The sequence below is a fragment of the Pseudopipra pipra genome, chromosome Z (assembly GCF_036250125.1).
Source record: "Pseudopipra pipra isolate bDixPip1 chromosome Z, bDixPip1.hap1, whole genome shotgun sequence".
Classification (NCBI taxonomy): domain Eukaryota; kingdom Metazoa; phylum Chordata; class Aves; order Passeriformes; family Pipridae; genus Pseudopipra; species Pseudopipra pipra.
This window is the reverse complement of record NC_087581.1, coordinates 6,774,514-6,798,362: the sequence shown is the minus strand read 5'-3', so window position 1 is coordinate 6,798,362 and position 23,849 is coordinate 6,774,514. Positions and strand designations below refer to the sequence as shown.

At 41.9% G+C, this 23,849-nt stretch overlaps 1 protein-coding gene across 15 annotated transcripts in view; it reads right to left on the bottom strand.

Moving 5' to 3' along the window:
- Positions 1-22,823, bottom strand: part of CELF4 (CUGBP Elav-like family member 4) — a 701,489-nt gene extending 678,666 nt beyond the window's left edge. For 4 of the 15 annotated variants that reach the window (XR_010427009.1, XR_010427010.1, XM_064643104.1 and 1 more), the window contains exon 1: positions 22,255-22,822. Coding sequence is in view for 13 of the 15 variants with exons in the window: in XM_064643104.1 (XP_064499174.1) it covers positions 22,255-22,534 (280 nt within the window). In the remaining 2 variants the exon portion in view is untranslated. Of the gene's footprint in view, positions 1-22,254 lie in introns of all 15 variants that reach the window. The other 11 variants (XM_064643109.1, XM_064643110.1, XM_064643114.1 and 8 more) reach the window with 5 other exon arrangements.
- Positions 22,824-23,849: the final 1,026 nt, after the last annotated feature.

Genomic DNA, 23,849 nt, shown 5'->3' with positions numbered 1-23,849 from the left:
GACTAAGACACTTCTATGGACGAGCACTGGAATCTTCCTGTCTGGGGGACATTTTCCTCTGAAATAGCAACTATATTTGATATAATTCTTTTTTTTTTCTTTTTTTAAGTATAAATTCCTAAACTTGTGGCGCTGCCCTCCTGCTCTTTGGATTTCAATATCTTCAAGGGGCAGATCCCCTCTGAGGATTCACTGCACGGAGGCAAACTATGCTGTCTGTGGAGCACTGAGAACAAACAGGTAACCAGAGACATCCAGTGCTTCCTGGCTGTAATGGTTTATATCCCCCTAAAAGAGCAAGACAGATTTGAAGGGACTGTCATGGCCTTATTTTGAAACAACTTTTTGGTATAAAGCAATTGATTAATATACTGAATTAAAAGGAACCTTGGAATGCTTAGTGGTGTTGCAACACAGCTAAGACTTGTTTAACCAGGATGATGTGGGGAGAATCTCACCAGGAGGAAGCCATTATCCTTATCGTATCAGGAAAATGGGAGCAGTTCCACCTGGCGTTTCATTCATGTGAGTGTTGCTGGTGGGTTTAAAGCTTTTTTGGTTTTCTCATGTGTGTAGAGAAAAAACCAGAAACCAGTGACTGAGATCTCCAAATAAATTAAAAGACTTTCTTTCCTCTACTCAGTTGCCCTCTCTGTGACATCCCTTGCTCTCTTCTCCTCTATAAAAAAAATCAGTTAAAATAAATGAGTGAAAAGCCAGCATCTTACCAAAGCATCTTTGTGCAAAGGTTTAATTTCCTGCCCTGCTGTGTTTTTGTGTGTATATGTTTTTCTTTTTCTCAAAGACAGGAAGGAAATAAGAAAAAAGCAATGGCAGAAAAAATAAAGAGAATCAAGAACTTGTCAGATAATAAAGAGAAGGGATGTTTAGGAAAAGAGTGGCCTGAGTATATTTTCCTCACACCAAAAACATCAGCCACCTCTATAAGAATCTGGAGAGTGGGGTAAAACATAAAACAGGTGGTGTCTATCTGAGAAATTAAGCTTGGCAGTCCTACACCCTCCCTTCCAACTCAGAGAGTCTTTGTTGTAAGCACTTGCCACCACAGGAGACAAACTATGAGGGTGCGCAAGGGGTTTATAACTGATGATCGCTGGCAGGGGGGTCTTTTTCGTTCTCTGGCGGTTGTGGCAGCAAGTGGGGTTGGATGGCATCCCCGAGCAGGCAGCGAGAGAGCTGGAGAGTCAACAACCCTCCCCGGGGAAAAAGTCAGGATGCTCTCTTGCAGGATGCGAGCGCTGGGCGAGTGCGTGCGGCAGAACAGATAGGAAGGAGCCACAACGTGGCAGCATTGTATCTGGTGTGCGGAAGAGACAGCTAGAGTCAAGCGAGCCTGACCTTGGTCCTGCCTGTATCAAACCGGAGCTGATTTATTAGGAGTGGGTCGGTCTGAAGGCAACATACAAGGAGTAAGCTTTGTTGCCAGGTATTGGTGCCTCAGAACTAACCCCTTCTGGAGAAGAGGAAAAAGAAGCAAAAAAAAAAAATTAAAAAAAAAAAAATGGGGTGTCTTGATTACTATTCACCAGAACAAGCTAAACTCCTTTTAGCAAGAATCTGGCAAAGCGCTGCCTGTTAGGAAATATCTGTTTACACAGTATGTGCTATTCCAACAAGGCCTGATCCCTGATACTTCAAGTGACTGTCAAATGCTAACTTTTCAGAAAATCTCGAAGTTCTTTATGTGGAAGTTTTATTTATCCAGTTTTGTAAAGCAAAGATCAGAAAGACAATGCCAACAAGTTAAGTATCCTGAGGTTTTTAAATCAATCCCGAATTTACAGTGTCCAGCTTGAAACACCAATTGCGGTAGGGACCCCCTTCCCCAAGGCATGTACACAACAAGCATACAAAACAAGTAGGCACTAAAAAAAGTGACAGCCAGTTTTAATTTTTCTCTAGAAATTACTTGCTCAGCGTCTACAGAGTAAACCAACAGCTGAGCTAGGAAAAAAAAAATGCTATGTCTCCTAACTCCCAGTTCTCAACAACACTGCATGTTAAAAGTCTAGATAGGGCTGTGAATTACAGGCTCTGCCTGTGGCAGGGCCTGGGTGAGGTGGGTGGCTTTTCTGGGCTCACCCCAGCAGCTAGCCTGGAACAGAGGGGGAATGAGACATCAAGACAAGCCATTCGCTCGTGAGGTTCATTTAGACTGCAGGTTCTCTAAAGGATTTCTGTGCCTCTTTTTCTCCACCCCTTAGAGAGAAAACGGGTCCCACCAGGGAAAAAAAGAAAAAAGAAAAAAAAAAAAAAGGGCTTCATCGTCTAGGCTTGGTGAGGGAGGAGAAGGGGGAAGAATTGGAGAAGGGGTAAGGAAATAACAATTTTCTGTCACCTGAAGTATTGTTTAATGCTTTACTTAAAACTGCTGACAGCTTCTGCACAGCTGTATCCACGATAGAAGCAGCTTGCTGGCACATTGATAAAGTATTAAGACGAGTGCAGATCTGGGCATGATACAAAGAGATGAGAGCTCCTTGCAGCTGAATTAAGGCAACACGCACAAAGTAACCATTACCTGGCAAAGGATCGTTTTGATGCCGGCGTCTTTTGTTTTGATTCCAGATCAAAGGGAGGATAGGTGGTTTAGGGTTGGCGCTCCAAGTTGCACAACTAACTTATCTGTGCCATTAAAGCAAGCATCACACTGCCTGCTTGTAAGTAGGGAAAGATCTGAAATACATGAGGGAGGGAGGGGAGACAAGGGGGAAAAGCAACACCAACTCTGTACTATGAAGTCATGCCAGTCTCAAGTCCTGCAGAATTGCATTTAAATACCTGTCTTTCTTCTTCACAAAAGCCTGGGTGCAAAGTCCTCCTGCTGTTCTCAGTCTGGAAAGTCTCACTGCAAATCCAGATCTAAGGTTGCATCTGCTTTTAGGAAGGTCTGGCTCCTGTGCTAGGACACCCTCTGGATCCGCAGAGCCAGTGTAACACCTCCTTGTCACAGAAAATATTATCCCAGCAGACCCCGGGGGGTGGGCACAGCCATATTGATTTAAAAATGCCTAATACCCGCATGCTTTTACTTTCCTTCTGCTATTTGTGTGTGTGTATGTGTGTGTATTTATATGTCAGTGTAACCATTTCTATACAGGTATTGTAATGTCTCTAACAGAGAAGTTTTGTCATCCCCATCATGTTGCTGCAGTGAAAGCGGTGCAGTTTTCTCCTTCCACAGACCTAAACGCAATCGTGCGAAATGTCAAGCCCTGTCAGTTCCTGCTGGCTTCGAGGGAACCTCAAAGCTTCTTTTCTGAGGGTCTCAGCAATTCTCTCTGCACCCCAAAGGAGAACTGGGCCCCAGGTTAATGAAAAGTAGGGCAGCCTTATCCTATCAGCTGTCTGAGAGGGTGCCTGGCATTTTGAGAAAGAGCGACAGAGAAAATTCAAGTTACCAAGGCAATAGGAAACCTCAGTGTAGAGAAGACAGACATAAAAAATACGTGCTGGATCCAGACACAGCTGCTCTGAGATAAATTCACTGCGTGCCCTGCCTCAGTTTCCCTTTGATTTCAAGGCTGAAGGTGACGCTGGCTCACTGCAAATCAGCATTATGAAAATGTTGCAGTCAAGATTTCTGCCATGCTGCCATTTACACCTGCTCTTTCTAGAGTGTGAATGAATATCGGGTTTGTGTTGCATCGAAGTCAATTAGACTGGCTTTTCTGCTGCCTCTGCTGGAGCTTCTGTGGAAATGAGTTGCACAGCACAAGATCCCATCCCAACCCATACACACTCCAAAGGCAGAAAGAGAACTCCAACACCTTCTCTCCTTTCCTTTTCCCACCAGACTGGGCCAAATCTCAGTTTCATTATATCGCAGTAATCCTGGAAAAAATTCATGGGAGTCAGTTCCTCTAGATTTACATGGATATAACTGAGAGGAGAATTTATCACCATGTCTTCATCAATGGTTCCTAAGCAAGGAAAAATACTAAGGCCTCCTTTATCTTGACAGCACAAGATGGCTCAATAAATGTAAAGCACGTGTTACATAACAGAGGAATAATCTATGGTATTGAGGGCTCACAGATCCCGAAAGTCTTTCTCACTTGCAATGAAGGGAGGGGGGGGATTGGAATTAAATAAGGAGAAAAATATATATTGAATAAAGTGCTTGTTGCAGAATATTTTTTTTAAATACAGAACTGTGAAACCTAAAGTAGGGCAATACTCTCCCTTTCAACAATACTTTGACTTCCTACAGTCAGCAGATGCAATATGCATAGGATTCAGAAAGATCCCATTAAAATTCATTAAACCATGTTTCCAGCTATTTAGTAAATTTTGAAGAAAAGAAACCTATTGCCTCTTCTGCTCCATACGATGGCCTCTTTGAATGCAATTAACCCTTCATTCATGGGTCTTTCTATCCAACTAATCTCCCACCCCGTGCCTTTCGATGCATTTTTAATACCACAGCTAATACTGCTACCTAAAATCCTCCAGCAGACACCATGCAATAGAGCTCTTTGCACAGGCAAGGTACTGTAAATCTCCATAAACAGTGCTTGGATGAACAGCAAATTCAGATAAGTGATGTGTTCTTTTTCATGGCTTCCAGTTACAAACGGGGGATGCTCTTCATCCTTCAAGGTAGATTTTTATCCAGGAATTATGTTGGTTTCATACCTGCCCAGGGGATTTAGCCACTGGGTTTGGGGAATCTGGGCAAAAAAAAGGGTGTAAGAAGGGGTAAGGTGACATAAATAAATAGTGAAACAACAAAGAGAGACGTAGTGGTACACATGCAAATAAATGTCAAAAATGAAAAAAGAAAAAAAAAAAAAAAAGAAAATGGATCCAGGAAAATAAGAAGACATTACATGAAGTGTCAGCTTTATCTTCCTGAAGTGTAAAACTCTGGTCTCTTTATTACATGGTTGATAGAGACTCAGGACCCAATCTGGTCTCATTCTGAGTTTGATAAACTGTGACCAATTTCAGATTGGAACTCCTATTTACGGAGGTGCTAAGCAGAGAGGGGGATTATATCATGCAAAACAGAAGCAACCAAAAATATTTCTGTTCCCCCCATCTTCTTTTCCCATCTGATAAATGAGCTGGTTTGTCAAAACAGGGAGTGGAGCTGGAGGGGCCAGGGAAAAGGGTTTGGTATAAAAAAAGAAAACAGAAGATGAGAACTGAAAATATTCTGTATTTCTGTTTGCTCAGAGCAAATCCCATTCCCAAGCCAAATCTAATCAGAATCTGTCCATGAAAAAAGAATTCAGAAAGGAAATATTTTGAAATACAGGAGGGGTCTCCACCTGATCCTCACTGCAAGGTGTTCAAGGTACAGAGTGTTTCTTTCATTATTTCAGTGTTCTGTCACGGCTATGAAGGAGTGTATTTCTGAGTCACAGAATTATGCTTTTCACTTGGATTCTGTAACACCCCTACGCTTAATTATTTCATCTGAACTGCAGATTTCCACAGATCCAGCAAAGCATTTAAGCACCTGCTCAACTTTAAGAACCTATTGCGTTCTGGGAGGCTTTCCACAATATGAATTAAGCGCACACTTTGCTAGATGGACGGCTCTATACCATAACTACATTTCATCTGGAAGAGGGCCAGGCTCTTTCCCAAAGGGTTCGCTGCTCTTTAGTTTATCGGTCTGAAATTTGTCCATAAGTGTATGTGCCTTTTTTCATTGAAGACTTTGTTGGATCTAATTGAACTCTGGCACAGTGTTTGTGATCAGTCTTGGACAACATGTAAAGGACTAATCCTGGCACTGCAGAGTGGGACGCAAGCGTTGCAGTTTGTGTATCGGATGCGAGTATCACCCTAAGCCACTGGGAAGCCAATCTAAAATCTGCCTGCTTAACAGAGAGGCACTGCCATTGCCTTGCTCTGCCAAATCAGGGTATTTTAAAGAGAAAGTAGAATGATTCTGTTTAAAATTCACAATGCATCTGTACAGAGGATGAGAATTTCAAAGTACGGCAGAAGTCTTACTTTATGGGGAGGTATTATCCTCATTGTTCTTCCAGAGCTGGAAAGGGAGGAGAAAAAAATGTATAGGAGCTCAACTCTGCAAAATTTGTGGACCTGAGTGGCAGGCTAAGTGCTACACAGCAAGCTGTGGAAAAATATCAGCAATCAAAAGCCAAAAATCTGGTCTCCGAGCTTCCCGTTCAAAGGCATGCAATGTACTATCCTTTCTACCCAAGAAAGTGTATCAAGTACACACTAAAGATTTAGAGGTTGAACACCCATGTAGGGGTATACATTACCTATCTCACACTCCACTGGCACTGGGCCTGTAACACCATGGAAATGCGTGTACAAGTTAACAGCAAAGTTCAGTTGCTGCGAGATTTGTATGGATTCGTCCGCTTTAATTGTTTCCATGATTTAAGCATTAGGCACCAGGAAATTAATCTGGGCAATAGTCAAGACAATCTGCACAAATCTGGGTCCAATGTTGCTAAAACAAGCTGGCTGAAATGAAAAAGTGCAGCTGTGACTCTCCTCCTGATACCAACACACACACACACAAACACACACACGCACACAAAAACCGGCCCTTATTTTTATTATTTATGGACACAGATGAAAAGCCAAAGGGGGCATGGTAATGCACACAGATGCTGATTAGCTGGAGATTATATTGATGATGTAATAAAAATTCACTTTGTCTCTTAAGCTGCACCAGGACAATCAAAGAGAGATTAGATAAAAATCAGAGAGAATGAATAATAGAAGGGAGAGGTATCATCGTAAACCATAACTCCCTGCAAAATGTTCTACCTCTGACTGTCCTCAGCCAGAATAAATAAGGGCTGGAGGGTGTAAATACAGCCCAAATGTACATAAGAAGGAGGCAGATGTGTCTTTGTAAGTGTATTATTTATCAATAAGCAGCCAGACACACGCATTTACCTGCACGGGTTGGCAAATACGCACATGCAAACATCTACATGCACGTACCTTTCTAATTCTGTTGAACAGATGATGAGAGGGAGTGCAAGAGAGAAAATACTGTATTTGGAGAGGGACAGATGGACAGCAAAATGTATGGGGTGAACAATTAGCAGCGTACGGGAAATGATCTGAGCGAGAAAGATATGAACTTGTGGGGAAAAAAACAACTTGGTCTCTACTTAACAGGGCAAGAAACACACATGAGAACACCCACATGCACATCTATTTACCTAGACTTACAGGAGTGTGGATCCCTGTACGAAAAAAGAATCCCTCCAGCCGCAAAAGATCTCAATCAGAGAGAGACAGAAGAAAACTTTCCCCTCTTGGAGTGCTTGCTTGAAAAGGAGCAGAACTCCCGCACGTCTAACATTGGTTTAAGTTTACTGACCATGTTTAATATTTGATTAAACCTTTGGCATAGCTGACTATCCTGATCTGAATAGATGATCCGACGCTTTCCCTGGTAGTAAAGCCAAGCATAAGTAATAGCGGTCCTCTGACTACTGCTGCCTTATGCACTCGAGTCAGATTTTGCCGTGCCTGAAAACCTGCTACCTGCTTCTGGATTCTTTTCAGTTGCCCCGTATTTTTAACGACGAAAATGAATGAAACAAAAAAAGCCCAAATGCTTCTCCCAGCCATGGAGGGGGCTGCAATTTATTCACAGCTGTGGAAAAAAGTCCCTTCCTTCCAAAGTATTCCCTGGCTTAATTTTACCTGTTCTTCTTGCTGTACTTTTTGCTTGTGGTTTGCATTATTACTTACTAAATACATTAGAAAATGCTCATCAGCTTGCTCGGCAGCTTGGGAATGTTTGTGTGGTTGCCCACACACATATACACACACATATACACGCAGCAATTTTATAAATAAATCACAGTCATAGGGGTGAGGAGAGGGCATGTGGTGCTTTGGAAGGGAGCAGAACAACAGAAAAGAAAGGACATCTTCAGGATCAGAAAACAGGGGCTGTCAGAGTTTCTCTGCACCTCTCGAAACCTGTGAGATGGCCACTGATGCTGATCATAGAAGATGAAAGACGGGGACACCAACCTGGGATGCTTTTTGCCTGGTCAGCTGGGTGAGGACATGTCTAATTCCTCAACACAGAAAAACACCAGGCCTAAATAATCAGCCTACATGCTTTACACCTGAAATGAGACAAGACTTGCTGGGAGAGGTAATATCTTTTATTGGACCAACTGATACAGTTGGAAAAAAAATAGACAAACTTTCAGGCATGAAAGGAAATCTGTCTTTTTTTTCCTCAGCTGTATCAGCTGGACTAATAAAAGATATTACCTCTCCTTACAAATGTTTTCTCATTTATAACCTTAGACCATCACTGCTAAAGCTACAGCATGACTTCTGCCTTAAATACACACAAAGCTCTTTGCAAAGCTGTATAACACAAATTCTTCTTTACACACAGCAAACTGAGGAAGAACAAGGTCTAGGAATGGGATCTGGCAGGATACGGAAGGTTAGTAAGAGGACTGGGCTAGAAATAGGCTTCTAATCCCTTCCTACCTACCTTTGAATGAAGAAGACTGTGATGCAGCACCGCATCAAAGGCTTATTTTGTCTTCTTGCTTTGATTTGGGGTTGCTAGAGAGGGGTCCTGGAAGTGAGAGGTAGTTATGTTTCAAAACAGCAGGGAAAAATATTTTTGCAAGAAGGTGAACTGTAGTCCCAGAATGGACTGCCAGGAGTAGTTATGAATAAGATCATAATTTGAAGAACGCAAAGGAAAATGTATGTAGGATTTTTGTTCAGGTGTGAGAAATCAGCTGCTGATTTAATGAAACAAGAAACGTTAAAAAATAGAGAGGTGCAATCGCCTTGGCGAAATTACAGACTTACAGAATTATTTTTTTTTTATCTTTGAAAGATGACATCGACCTTTGAACCTCAAAAGAGGAAAAAAAAAGCCCACTTTTTCTGTCTATGTGCAGAAATATATCTGTTTGTGTATCTGTGTTTGTGCATATTTTGTGAGTGAGAGTCTTTCTGCTGCTACTCGGAGCTGTTTTGCTTTCTGAAGATATTTGGACAGTATGGCTTCCGTTTCCCAAAACCTGTTCAGAAAAGAGCTGGGGAAGGAGAGGAGAGACAGCTAACGTGGTCTGAGAGAATCCAAGTGGTGACTCACGACATGAACTGGTGAAGTGCTCTCCACAGGGGTGACAGGCAGCGATGGCGCGAGGGCAGAGCCGAAACAAGGGAAGAGTGGTGTGAACAGCAACGGTGAGAGCCAAGGAAAGAGGTCTGTAGCAGCAGAGGTAGGCTATGGAAAATAAATGACTCATGAGCACAGCTAGGCAGAGAAGGACATTGCTGGAAATCAGCAGTGAGCCTGGAGCGGCACCTGGGGAAGGGACCTGATCCCAGCAGTGGATCTGAGCCTTTGGTCCACACACCCACACCTGTACCTGCAACCAGATAAGGAAGGTTGGGAAGAGAGGCTGAAGAACTAGTCCTGGATAGAAGCCCAGTCAGTGAGAGCCTGGGTCCTGCACTTGAACAGCAAGTGCAGAGGACAAGGATGGAGACCTGAGCCAGAGGAATGTGGGGCTCACCTGGCCATTGGTCCTGTGCCTTTTGTCAGGCAGCACAGAGCAGGGTCACTGGTTTTGCTGGTGGCTCAGCTATTTCTTTTTGAATTAAGAGGCTGCTGCCAGAATTCCTGTCCCTGGAGCAGTATAGGGGAAAAGACAGGGGAGTGACACACCTATTGTGCAACTCCTTTTATGAATAAACTCACAAAATCTAATTCTACCAGCACCTCTCTGGCCTTTTTCAATGAGCCAGTCAGTAACAAATGATCATTCAACACCACAAAGCAGATGTTATATAGGAGAACAGACTGAGGCTAATACAACACACATTCCCCTCCAAACAAGAACCCAACATTCCTTCTTCAGCTTTCCAAACCCCCCCCCCCATCTGCAAACACTGTCAGTAAAGCTAAGTAAATATATAAATAATTAAACAAACAAATACTTTCTCTGCTGCCCCCGGGCCTTTGAAACTGAGACTTAGTTGGATTTCAGGCAATCAAACAGCATCACGTTCACGCACTCACACTGCACGCGCGCTTCCTCTCCACCTTTGACAGAATATCATTGACTTGAGTGCACTGTGATGATTTCAAATAGACTAGGGGTTAGATAATCGACTCTACACACACACATAACCACATGCACACTCCAGCTTCTCCATTTATTTCATAAAAGACATAAGCACAGATGGGGTGGAAACACCAAAAAAAGACCTCAAGCAAACAAACAAAAAAATCCCACATACATTGCTATCAATGAACTAAGTAAAACTATAACTCAAATAATAATTAAAACAAACAAACAAACAAACAAGGAGCCTGATTCATTTGTTTGTCAGATCTTCGCTGCAGGAGATAACCTGAAACCCTCCTCTTTAATGAAAATGTTACTAAATTAAGTTTGTTGTGGCTAGATACCTGAGGACAGTGGTATATTGTTTATTCCGCACAATAACCTACACCTTGGGTAGCAACAGTGAAAGCTACCTTCTGGACTACCTTGCTCTGCCAAAGTCAGGGATATTCACATCACTGTTTAAGGATTCACACAGTGTCTGTCTTGTTTGTGAGGCTGGGTCAGAGTCTAACTATTGACTTCAGAGAGTGTTGGGTCGGTACTCAGCAAATGGGTGACGACTGCCAATTCCATCTGCCCGTAGTGAGGGCAGAAGAACACTTGTCTAGAGGGAGCTTGCTCTTTTTGCTGACCCTGTGAAGGCAGATACCTTCAGTTTGATCCAAATCATGCTGCAAACAACAAGTTTGGATCAGGCCTTAAAGAAGAAAGGTGGGATGTAGCCCTTCATCAAATCCTTGCTTTGAAGCTCCCTCAGTTGCCATAACAATGAAGAGTATGTATGTGATTCAGTAAAAGAAGGAAAAAAATACAAATCAAGATCCTGAATCAGTGAATGATGATATTCCTGTACACAGATGCTGAATCCTACTCACAAGAAGAAAATTGACAAAATTGCCATTGACCCTTTCTTAGCAGAACTGGGACAAATGTATTTATAAGTGAAATGAGCAAAGCTAATTTTCTATGTCCTCACTGAGTGTTTTTTGAAAGTATATACTCTGGGTCTACACTGAAAGGGACTCTGATGTAATACATTTACCATCAGAGATACACTAAAACCTTTAAGTAGAAAAAAGTAAATGTCAAATTTCTGCCATTAACTTCTCCCACCTAAAAAAAACAACAAAAAAAATAAATAAAATAAAATAAACTCTGACTGGACTAATATTGCAGTTGGGGAAATGAAAGATCAATAGCTCACTGGAGCCAATGAGAATCTTTCCATTGATTCAACAGGTTTCAGATCAGGCCTGAAGGCACCGAGCTTAAGTGACTCCATCAGAGAGTGTTGGTGAGTAATTATCCACGCTGTGATTAGAACCGAGGCATCCTAACCGCCCGCCCTCACCCACCAGATAATGCCCTTCCTTTGAATGAAGCTGCAGGCACAGGCAGCAATTTAAAAGGAGCAGCTCTGAGGTGTATTAACCATTGCAAATAATTCACAAGGAAGGGCAATGCTTGTGTTTCTTGTTTATTTATTTGTTTGTTTAATTTGTTGTTAGCTTTCCCTAATCCATAGTAGAATGTAAAAACTAGCACCACTCTAGCACCCTTATCTTCTGCAAGATCTTTATGTGCAAGATCTTTTCCTGCCAGTGCTTCTGTGGGTTGCCTCACTTTTTTTTTCCCCCTTCTCTGTCAGTGACTAAACCTGGAGCTAAATAATTTCTAAGATACTCTTTTCTTTGGTATCAAAAATGACTGCATCCCCTCTTGCAAATAAACACGAAGCAATGGTATGCTTTTAAAGACTTTGCCAAAGCATTTTTGTTGCTTGTCTTGCCCATTCCTCACTTCCACTCCTACTTTTCTCATTTACTGCCAGTATCTTGAATGAGATTTCTTTTTCTAAAAGGAAAAAAAAAAAATAGAACCATATAAATAAAAAAAAAGATAGGAAGAAGGAAAGCAAAGTAAAAAAATGGCCAGGCTCCGTCCGAATGCACAAACCAGAACAAATCCCACAGAATAACATAATTGAATAACAATATAAAAGAGGGTGAAAAATTGCATCCTCATCCATGTATTATTGAAGATGGAATACGATCAAATAAATCGTGTTTAAAAGCAATTAAATGCTCACAAAAGAAAAACACTTGCCCTGTAAACTGAAAAAAAAAAAGGCGTAATGAATTGCAAACCATCTTGAAACTACCATACGGACACTGGAACGAGACAGTTGAAGCTGAATGGTATAGCAGGAGTGAACTAGCTTACCTAGATAAGGCAGCCTATTGTTGAAGAGGGAGTAGTTAAGAAATTCAGAAGTATTCAGGTCTGTGTATCTGGTTTTAGGTGAGCAACAACCTTAAGGCATCACGTACTATTGGCCGCTCCTGCTTCAACCAGCGGCATCTTGCAGAACTGCCCGTAAATTCAGGCCCAATCCAAACACTGCTGCAGGCAAGACAGAGTTTTTCTGAAGACTTCACTGGGCTTTTGGGCAGGTGTGTAGCTGCTCTGCAAAGTCCTTTCTTGTCAATTATACATTTTACATATCATAGAATATATATTACTTCCACCCTGTTTTTCCCCCCATCCCTTAAATGCTGACAAAAAGGTGTGGGGAAAAAAATCAAACACTTTATTGCAATTCTGTGTTGAAAAAGAGCTCTCTAGGACTAATACTGTTTTGATGTGGACTGAACTTGTTGACAAAAATGCTCCTGGAAGTTTCTCAGGTCCCTTCTGTGCCCCTGCCAGGCAAAGACTCAATCCTAGAGAAAGAGGAATCAAGTTTCTGCCTGGGTCAGGTGAAATAATCGACAAGAAACAGAGCCCAGGCAAGAAAACTGAGTTTTCTCTAGTTTAGCTTTCAGAGAGGTGCAAACCAATTCAATCTGCTCAGGAAAAGTATCTCCCTCTCCCCCTGCTTCCTCCATACATCATTTCAAAGTGCGTCTTTACCTTATTATATTATTAGAATCAATCAATATTATTAATATTACATGTGGACAATTCTGTAAATTCTTCATAGTTCTCCTCCCTGCCTGTTAACAGCAGGTACATTATACAATCTCTGGTTAGATTGGTCAACTAGGCTATCAATAGCCTTAATAAGCAATACCCATATTGTGACCTTTGCTCACAGAACTGAATCTCTCATATAGGGCTGTCAGATTCCTCAAAGAAGTATTGATAAGCTCATTACTGTATTGCTACATATAATTTTAGGTGTGATTTTCACTCACCCTGAAGCATCTGGTAACCTAATACTTTTTTTGTCCCTCCTAAAGCATTGGGCCTTTTACAATTGATCAAATAGTGAATTAGAGCATTATAGAGAGGAAACATAATCAGGGGATTTCAACAAGCACACTGTGATATATCTTTTGATCTTCTGACAACCTTCATCCCCCTGGATCCTGGGAAGGAAGCACTGTTTTATAGGGATATTATTAGGCTGATGCTGCTTTATACATCTACCTGCAAGAAGCTACCGAATCCGACAAAGATATTTGTGTGCGTTTGCAGTGAGTGATGCATATTATGTGATGCGAATCTATCCTTAGGGACTGGAAAGGAGAGGAACTATGTGCAAATGCAAGTCTGCCTTTTCGATACATGCATGCATACACAGTCTCTGTGTAGTATATACACAGGCATTTGAATTAGAAGCAGGCCAAATATACAGTCAGATCTCATCAGACCAACTCTGTCTGCAAAGCGCCGTTTTTATTCTGTTTGAAGAAGCTTCATGTCCAGAGTTGTCTGCCCCAGTGCACTGGGGAGGCAGTCTGGTTGCCTCTAAAATATTTTGGAGACTCAGATACGATGTACAAATAAACCAGAGATGAATTAATTAAGTGTGACTGTATCATTAAATTATTATAATGAACAAATGGTTACGTATCATATTAAACTCTACATATAATTCCAGGAATACCCTGTTAGTCACCTGCCACTTCCACATAAGAATATGATCTCTGTACTGTCTTTTAGAAAGGAATTATTTACAGACCTATTTACAGACCTATATTAGCCTGTCTGTACTAAATGCATGTTTTCATTAACACACATCTAAAATAAATGGTTGCATGTGTGTGATATACAAATATGTCAGGCACACTTCTATATCACTGCATATGCACTTTGCACATAAAAGTTCATACTCCGCTACACTTTTCAACTTTTTCTCTATGTTTTTTTATGGTTTTTTTTTTAAATGTTTTTATGTTCTTCTTGTGTTTTCCAGATTTAAATAAGGAAATTACACACGTCAACCACAGAAATGGATGAGAACAGCCTGTGTTACAAACTGTATCTGCACTGCACCGTGGTCTACCAAACCGTAAGCAACTTTGTGTCGGCAAAGTACTTTGAAAGACCTGACAGTGAACGTCCCTTCAGCCATACAACCCTGGAGGAATCAACATTGCCAACAAAGTCATCTATGAAATAGTTAATGTTAAACAATGACTGTCTGTGTTCAACAAAGGAGGTAGAAATAAACAGATAAGGGTGAGGTAGATCGAAATCTGCATGCCTCATTGGCTGAGCTGTCGGATATTTCTAATGCATCTGAAGGGTTTGTTACTAAGAACCTGTTAAGTATCTTTAAACCTTTGATCTGTAGCCAGTCTTAACAAAGGTGACAATTAATTACAGGAGAGTGCATTGCAATAAAGTTACATCGTGGTCAGTTTATATATACTGTCCAAAGCTGGTTCACAGAAGTCACTGTCAATTAAAGTCTTCTTGGAGTCCAGTTCATTATCAATTTTTCCCCCTTGCCTTGATCAATATTTTTGGCTGCTTCAGCTTGACAAACTTAACACAATGTCTATATCTATATGTCTTGCCATTCATTTACATGGAATAGATGGCCGTATATGATTTATTTTTAGCTTCTACGTATGGTCAGGCACTTTATTTGAGAGGTTTAGAGCTCTCATCCATCTTTATTTTAAGGAGCGACAATAATAAGCCCTCTCTTCCTTCAAGGGGATGTCAGTTGGATATAATGAATGCACATTAAAAGCTGCATTCACCTGTGTATGCATTCAGGCTGTGGCTCACAGTGACAAAAGCAAACAAATGCAATCTCTGTGGTGACATCCTGACTAGAGCCCACACCAAGCAATGCAGCACAGACAAAGTGACTCAATAGATCCTGCGATCCCCAAAATGCAACGATGCATCTCAAGGAGGTAGACAGAGAGAGAGGACCTTGCAATATATACCCCAGTACACTCAGTGGAGCAGTGGTGGAAGAAAACCATAATTTTTACTCACCATGGTTATTATTTTTCCCCTCTTCTGCAGCAGATTTTAATACACAAGGGTCAGTCCACCATGACAAACCCCGGCAACAGTCATATGAGCATCGGTGGAGCATTTAAGTGAGTGAGAAATGCAGCGGAGATCGGGCTTTTGGCAGTTCCTCAGATTTGTTTTAATTTTAGTTTCACTTACAGAGAGAAAGCTAAGTTAAAGAACAAGCCAAGAGGCACAGAAATCAGTGGCATTAGCTGCAAGTGTTGTGGTTTGCTATGTAAATCCACAATCCAGAATTTTAGAGGGAATGCGAAACACTGAGTAAGTGCAAGCCTGCACCAGGATTTCCAAACATGAAGCCACCGAAGTGATGGCAAAATTCTCACCGAGTTCTGCCCAGCAAGCAGGTAACAGGCCTTCACTCCCAAAGTAAAGGTGATGCAGGGTTTAATGAAACACCAGCCTATTTGTTAAGGTCGGGATTCAACTTAGTTCCCTTAACACCTCACTTGCTTAGTGTAAACGCTTACAGGGCAGAAACCAGACAGCACTTGATGGACAGGTCATGTTGAGCTCCGCAGTCTCCTGCTTTTTTGGAATATTACTTTAAGTCTATAGCCAATCCCTATATGAGTCTTTGGGCATCTGAGGCTTTTCTCTACTTTAAATGCAGGTAAGCGGTCCAACAGCCCAGATCATCTCCCCCACTTTTTCTCCCTTGGAACCATTACTGTCTGTCGCATAAACCCGCCTCGGTTCACACTTGATTGACGGGAGGGACGGTAACAGCTCCTTTAGTGTCGTTATGGTCTGTCGGGTCAGTGCGGCTGGTATGCTTGCGCACAGGGTATGCATGATAAAAAACACCCTGATGTCTTGCTGAGAAATGTGGCTACGTGTTTCCAGCTCTTAGGGCTAGGGGAGACCCTCCTTGGCCACCCAACCCCTTCAATCCCTTGCTGTTGACCACCATGAGCAGAGAGTCCTCTGCCCGCCCTCCTTGACAGGTACAATCCACTTTTCGGTTGAGCACAAGACACTTTCTGCGATCTCGCTCACTTTCTACTCAGATGAAATTTCCAGGTATTTCTGACAATTTCCTTTAAAAGACTATTCCGTCAGCTGCCTGGTTTTTATTATGCTATGCAATTGGAATCCTCAGCTAAAGAAAGCCCTGTCTGTGACACTGGCCACCAGCCGATGTGGCATACAGGACCAGATGAACCATGCTTTTCATCCAAGGTGACAAGGACCCTCAGTTTTTCCCTCTACTTCAGTGTTGAAATTCCCCATCTTTTCTGGCTGGGTGTAGGAAAAAAACATAAAACTAAACCAAACTGTTCCCTCCTTCTATTGTTATATTTCAGAAATTAGTAAGTTTCTGAATCACTCTTTAATTAAAACCTTGGTAGGGCCAAGTAAATAATATGGAATTTTATTTTTGTTGCTCGTTAATTTTTTTAAGAAAAAAATAAATCCCTATTTTTTTGTTCCATGAAATGCCCAAAGGCACCAGTATGTGAACATATTGAGGGACAAAAACAGTTGCAATCCATGAAAGTGTAGAAAATATAAGTCTGACCTGGAGAAACGTAAGAGAAGAAACAAAAGCACTAGAAACACAAACTTTAATTTCTTTCTTTTCTCCACATCAGTGTAACTTTTAAACAAATCCATCTTGTAAGGATGATTAGTTGATATGGTGGTGGGGCTAGCTGAAGAACAGCTTTCAGTGCAAAACTTAACAACCAAGCAAGAGATTCCAGAAAATTGGAGTTTGTATTGGAAATGCTGACACAACCGTAACAACAGCATCATAACTGGCTGCAGCTGCTTTTAGAAACCAGAATCCATGTCCAGACCCCTGAAAAAAAGAGTTAACATATACCCTTCTAATTTATGAAGCAATATGAGCTATCTGTTTGACATTATCAAAACACATAGACACTCATCTCTACAGGAGATTTTAATGTACAGGGGGTTGCTTTTTCCTCTCTTCCATCAAGCTGTCCAATTGCATTTTGATTGTTATAAGGGGTTGTTTTTTAGACCTAAGGCATAAAGTCTCCTCTGCTTTATTCCAGTTTATTTGTGCGTTTACCTCCCTAAAACTTGTTTGGTTTACTACCATACTAAATGCTGTATGTGTTGCTTTCAGCCAGGCAAGTCTTATGTTTCAATTATGGAGGAGTTTATTCAGCACCTGTATTGCGTTGTGCTTCTTTTCAACTAAATTTCCATTTCCCAAAGGCTATACACATGAATGTGTATACATCTCTTTTTCTGTATGTATACACACACAAATATATACATTTCTACATGTATACAAATACATCATCTTAACTGAATACTCATTTTCACTGCGCCTTTGAATTTCTGACATACCCAAAACCTTCATAAACATCTCAGACTTAACAAGGTTTTAATTTTTCTATCATCTATCTTTGTAATCAAACAGAACAGAATATAATGAATGGAAGACTTGTTTCCCTACCCCAGAGATGTCTTAAATTTCAAAATTATTTATACTTTTGAGAAGGCAAAGCAGTGAAAGAACTAAACTATTCTCTTCATACTGTATTTTTCTAGCTGCCTTGAATGCTTGCGGAGTGAGTTTTGGGTCAGGTAGGAAAAACATCCTAACCAGAGGACTGCAGTAGTGGATTTCAAGAAGGGTTTGGGGGGGTTGTGCTTTTTCCACCCCTAGAAAAGGGTTGAAACAATGTTGTTACTCTCAAGTCTGTGCAAGACTCCTGCTTTCCCACTGCTCACTATCTCCACTCTTTAAGTGCACTCTCCCGTGTGTGTTTGAGTAAATCTCAGTTAAGTGTGGGATGCTGATTTCTTCTGACTTCCTAAATAGAATATTATGGAGACCTGTGTGTTTTAAATTAAAACACTTTCCAGGCCTTGGGTACAAGCAAGCTTCAATAGAAAAGACTGTTTAAACCTATGGGGACAGTCCTATATTTAGATTACATTAATTCATAAATATTATACTAAATACCACTTAAATTGGCCTTAAATGACTTCAAAGATAATGCATTATAATATGGCTGTCCTGAGAGCACTAACCTTTATGTCTCCCAGTAACTCAGCCTTTAAGCATACTCCACTGCTAGATAAGATGGGGGAAGTTATGAATGAATGTCTTGCTAAATTGTTAAAGTGTGATTAGCTAACTCCGTGCATGTGTGTGCGTATATGTGTGTGTGTGGGTGGGTCAGCTCAGCCCCAGCAGATTTCTGCCCGTGGATCTCAGCACACAGCCTCTTCCCAACACTAGAGCAAAGTACCACAGCAGGAGCCTGTTCCTGCCCCGTGTGGAGAGAAATGAGGATGGGGGAAATATGCAGCAGCTATGCTCGTGCCATGAAAGCTTATTTTCTCGGGGATCTGGCAAGCCTTTCCCGCCTTCCCCCACATGCTGCTTCCCCCGTACCCTTTCTCTCTTTGCGTATCTGCAAGAGAATCATAATCCCCTGCCTCTTCCCTGGTATCTGTACTGGTATCAGCCAGAGCTGCTGGTGAAAGAACCTGGAACTTCACTCTCCTTTTGTGATAGTTTTTCTTGGAGGGGGGCAGAGTCATGTACTTTGTCTTCAGGTTCTTAATTTTCAATTTCCTCCTTCTATACAGGGGCACCGCAATAGGATCTCTTCATAATATTTTCAAGAATACACATCCTTTGCTCTCGTTTCAATGGATTTACACCTGAAATTACTCTGGTTGCTGGGTTTTTACTTTAAGCTAATTTCTGTCTCTTTCCTCCTCCCAGCACAAACCCACTTTCTCCCCCTCCACACCCAAGGTTTGCTCTCCTTACACTTAAATAAACTACAGCCTACTATTAACCCTTCAGGGTATGCCACTGCCACAGCTTCATCCCCTGAATTAGGAATGAAATAAACTGAGAGTGATGGATCAATTAATGTATAAGCATTATGCATCTCTTATGGAAAGCATCTTGGGGTTTTGTATTGCCAACCTACCCCTGTGAGCCAAGTTGGACTATCTTTATGCAATTCTTCACCTATGCCTGCAAAGCAAAGCCAAAATAAGGAGATCTGAGTGAATACAATGCTTCACATGACTGCATTTACAGAAGGGAAAAGAGAAAAAAATAGACTAAAAATGAAATAAAATGAAATAAAATAATAGAAAAAAAAGCCAAACACAATCCTCATCCTTCAAAGCCCCATCACGCTTTTTGACTTAATAGTAATTAATCACTACTGGCAAGAAAGTAATTTTTTTCCAGGTAGCCAGAGGCACATTTTTATCAGGATTAGCTAATAAATCAGCGGCATCGCTAGAAAGGAGTTCAAACTCTTCTCGGATGTACTAAATAAAACCGATCTCTGAAATACTGGCAACTCGGTGTCTGTTGAAGCTTTGCTCAAACCCTAGCCTGCAAAATAACAATCATCATCATCATTTTTCTTTCCAAAGTCCAAAACTTCTAGGAGGTTAAAAATGACTGTTTGTTTTGAGATGAACTCATGCAATCTGGTTTGATGAAGTGACAAGATTCCCCACCTGGCTTTTTTCCTAGGTTGCAGCTTTGGAACAGAAATGAAATGAGGGAAATGAAGTTAGTATCTTGCTTAATTCAGGGATATGTGTTAAACACATCCAAGCAAGATAAATGATCCCTCTCTCTCCTCTCTCTCTCTCTCTCTCTCCCTCTCTCTCCCCCTTCTTGAGTTTGTCTCTGTGAATACAGACATACAGTAAAAGCAGAACTGAACTGAAAGAAGGAGAATTCACCTCTATGAAACAGAAATTAAAGTTAGCGCATAGATTCATTAATTTCAGGTTTAAGATAAAACATAACAAAAGAATAAAATCTCATCAACAAATCAGAATAACCTCCCACCACCACTAAAAAAAAAAAAATACTTTATCTAGATGTTAGCTCAAAGATTTCCTCTACAGTATGTTGAATGTTTCTCCTCAGTGTAGCTTTTACTGCTGTTATATTTATTTTACAGAAGCTTTAGATGATTTTTTGAAAACACATGCACATACACACAAGCTCAGTGGCTACTATCACTATCAGACAAAATCTCCCAGGACCTTTCCTTCCCTGCACTTCTTACTATTATTTTTACTTTTATTATGAATAATTATTATAGTATGGGTGTCATGTTTAAATGATGCCAATCAGACCTTGATGTGGTTTCTAGGAAGCTAGTCTGGAAAGAAAGCAAGGTTCGAAAGAGCTACACTGATCATTTTAAATATGAGAGTGGTGTTTGGAGCGACCGGCAAGAAAGGATGGAAGAAATATCCTATAACTTAGATTGAGTGCCTGGTCCCTGAGCCCTGAACATTTTCTCTAGCCTGTGTAAAACTGATACTTTGCACTGTCAGGGTATATTTTCACTCACATTTCCTGACACTGGAAGCGAGGAGGGGAGTGAGTGGGAAGGGGGAAGAGATGCCTGCTAAACATGCCGTTAAGTTCAAGATTTACAACTTGCCAAGGCATCTGGAAAGCTGGGAAGCCAGTAATGCCATTACCCGTGACTGTCACTGCCAGGAGTCTACCAGGCTGGACTAGACACTGGTACTGAAGCTGTCCTGTTAAAGATGCAACTTCCACTCTCCTCGTAGCCCCGTGCAAAACGCTTTCTCCTCCTGCACTATATCTGGAGTCACACCCCAATCACTTCTGATGCAATTTTTTTCTTTTCCCTTTTCTTTTTTTAAAATAAATATCTATGTCATAAATAAACACACACACGCACACACACACACATATACAGAATATAAGTTAATAAGGTGGGTCATATCACTCCCTGGTCTCTCCTGCTTCTAAGCGGGGCTACCATGCAAATTACCTTCAACTTCCTCCCTGCGAGTCCTACTTTCCTACCCGAGGATCCAAGCATCTCTTCCCCATCACACACACCCTCCCCCACCCCCCAAAACGTAGCACCATCTAATCTGAAATGCACCTCCGGAGAGCCTAAGCTAAGCAGGGAAATGAGCGGGCAGGGATGGAGCGAGTGAGGCATGGCGTGGGGAGTACATCTCCGCTGCCTTTAAAGAAAACCTAAAAAGTTCCCGGGATGGACTTTGGGCGCATTAAAGTAGTGCTTGGAATATGCCTGCTCAGGGACTTCTCCCCTCTGGAACTAAACTGCCACCTGTCCCTCCTGGCTTGCCTTCTCAAACACACACACACATCTCGGGATTTTGTGCACACACCCCTGCCCCGCTTGAGATGGGTTTCTTTATTGTTGTTTATATCCCTGTTTCCATGCTGAATAGAGCCAAAATGAAATAACCCCCCGGAGCAACTCACTCTCCTCCACCTCTTGCTTTTTAGAGGACTACAAATAATAATTGTAACAGTAGCAAAAATAAGTATTATCAAAGAAAAAAAAAAAAGAAAGAAAAAAAAAGAAAAAAAAGAAAAGAAAGAAAAAGGAAAGGCGCTGGTGCCAGATGCAGAACAGTTGTAAAATAGAGGTTCCCAGCAAACCCAGGGACAGGCAGACGGACACACACACCCCTGGGCTGATGATGAGCGGCTCCCGAAGGTAAATACTGAGCACCCGCTCCCGCTTCAGCACCGCGGACAGCTGCCGCCGGCCCCGCGCCCGCGCCGCCGCTCGCCCGGCGCTCCCCGGGAGCAGCCTCTCACCCCTCAAAAAAGCGGGGAAAGAAATAAAAATACTAATAAATAAGCCAAAGGAAGCTGACTCCCTGCCCTGCCTCTCGCTCTTCTCTTCCCAGGATGGGTCTATTATTTCTTTCCCTGCCCCCCCAGCCTGCCGCCTCCGCCCCCGGGCCAACCAAAAATGAAATAAAATGAAATGAAATTGAAAGGAAAGAGAGAGAGAAAGAGAGAGCCAGGGAGGGAGAGGGAGCCTGCCTTCCTCTTCTGATCTCTCCCGGGAAAGTTCAGGAGGTAACTCACCTTTGTGCATGCCAGTGAACCTGTCCTTCAGCACCGTCAGTTCATAGATCTTCCCGAACTCCTCGAAGAGCGGTTTGAGGTCTTTCTCGTCCAGGTTACGGGGGATCTGCCCAATAAAGAGCTTAATGGCATCGTGGTCCTTCATTGGGATGGTGGATGGGTTTCCGGGACTATGGTTTAATCCGTTCATATGCCCGTTGGTGCTGGGGTTGCTGTGATTGCTACTCAGGCTGGTATTGTCTGGTTGTCCGTTTGCTAACGTGGCCATCTTTATATACATAGAGAAAATCTTCTTTCCTTTTTTTCCCCCTCTTCTTTTCTCTCTCCCTCCCTCTCTCTCTCCCTCTCTCTCCCTCTCTCTCGCTCTCTCGCTCCCTCTCCCTCTTTCACACACACACACACACACACTCACACACACACACACTCCTCCCTCTCTGTCTCTCTCTCTCTCTCTCTCTGGGTCTGATCTGATTTTTTTTTTACATTGAAGATCTGTGTCCTTTCCGTTTAAACAGGCTGGATCGGTTCAAATTCCCAGCCAGACTAGGGGGTGGGGTGTGAGTGTGTGGATGTGTGTGTGTACTGGGAAGGGAGGCTAGGGGTGGGGGATTGCTTTTGCCTCTACTCTGGCTAAACCCCCTCCTCCCATCCAACCACCCCCCTGTCTGTCTGCCCGACAGAAGCTTAATGGTATCTTCCAACACAGCCCCTGGCTATAAATAGCACTAGGCGCATGGCTCTTTGAGAGACAGTCAATTTCTATTGTGCCAAGTGAGCAAAGGGGAACGGTTGCGTTTTTAGGACCAATGATGATGATTTTTTTTTTTCCTTTTCCTTTGCAAGCCCTCCGATCAATCGCTGTCCTTATAATTTCAGTGATCATCGGGTAATCTGCCTTTTTATTTGAGAGGGGAAAAAAAAACCAAACCCAAGGTGTTCTGACTTCTTTCTATTATTATGTTGTCTCTTACTTGTTATTTACTCTTGTTATAATTTCTCAAATGATAATAAAAGCAGTTCAGATACGGATGAATCCCCGGGCTTAGAGGTTGTTTTTGCTGTTGTTGTTGTGATTGTGATGTTACAAGCTCTCTTTACTATATCTGTTCTTGTTGCATCTAAAAAAAAATGCATGCTCTTTAAGCTTTTTTTTTCGATAGATTATGCCGCTGATGATGACATCAAGCTAGGAAAGCGCAAACTATATTATTGTAGCTCTTCGGAGGGAGACAAAAAATATCGAGATGACTGTTGTTAATTTTCCTGCTGCTGATATTTATTTTAGGTACAGTCAGTGCGGGCGTTATCTCCTATACGGGCTGTGTGTGATGTGTGTGTGTGTGCGTTTGTATATTGGAAAAGGATTGATTAGATAAGATTTTCTTGCCCGACTTTCAAGCCATCAGGATATTCTGTCTGTCTGATGGAAACATAAATCGCATTTTGTAGTCATCAGTGATCGGGAGTTGCTTGTCCGAACAATGCTCTCTAGACAAAGTGTACTGTATGGTGGAGACGAAATCAGCTCTTCTTTCATAGCATCTGGAGGTGGGGAGGGCAGGGAGCCTCGGATTAAGGACACAACTCCCCCTTGT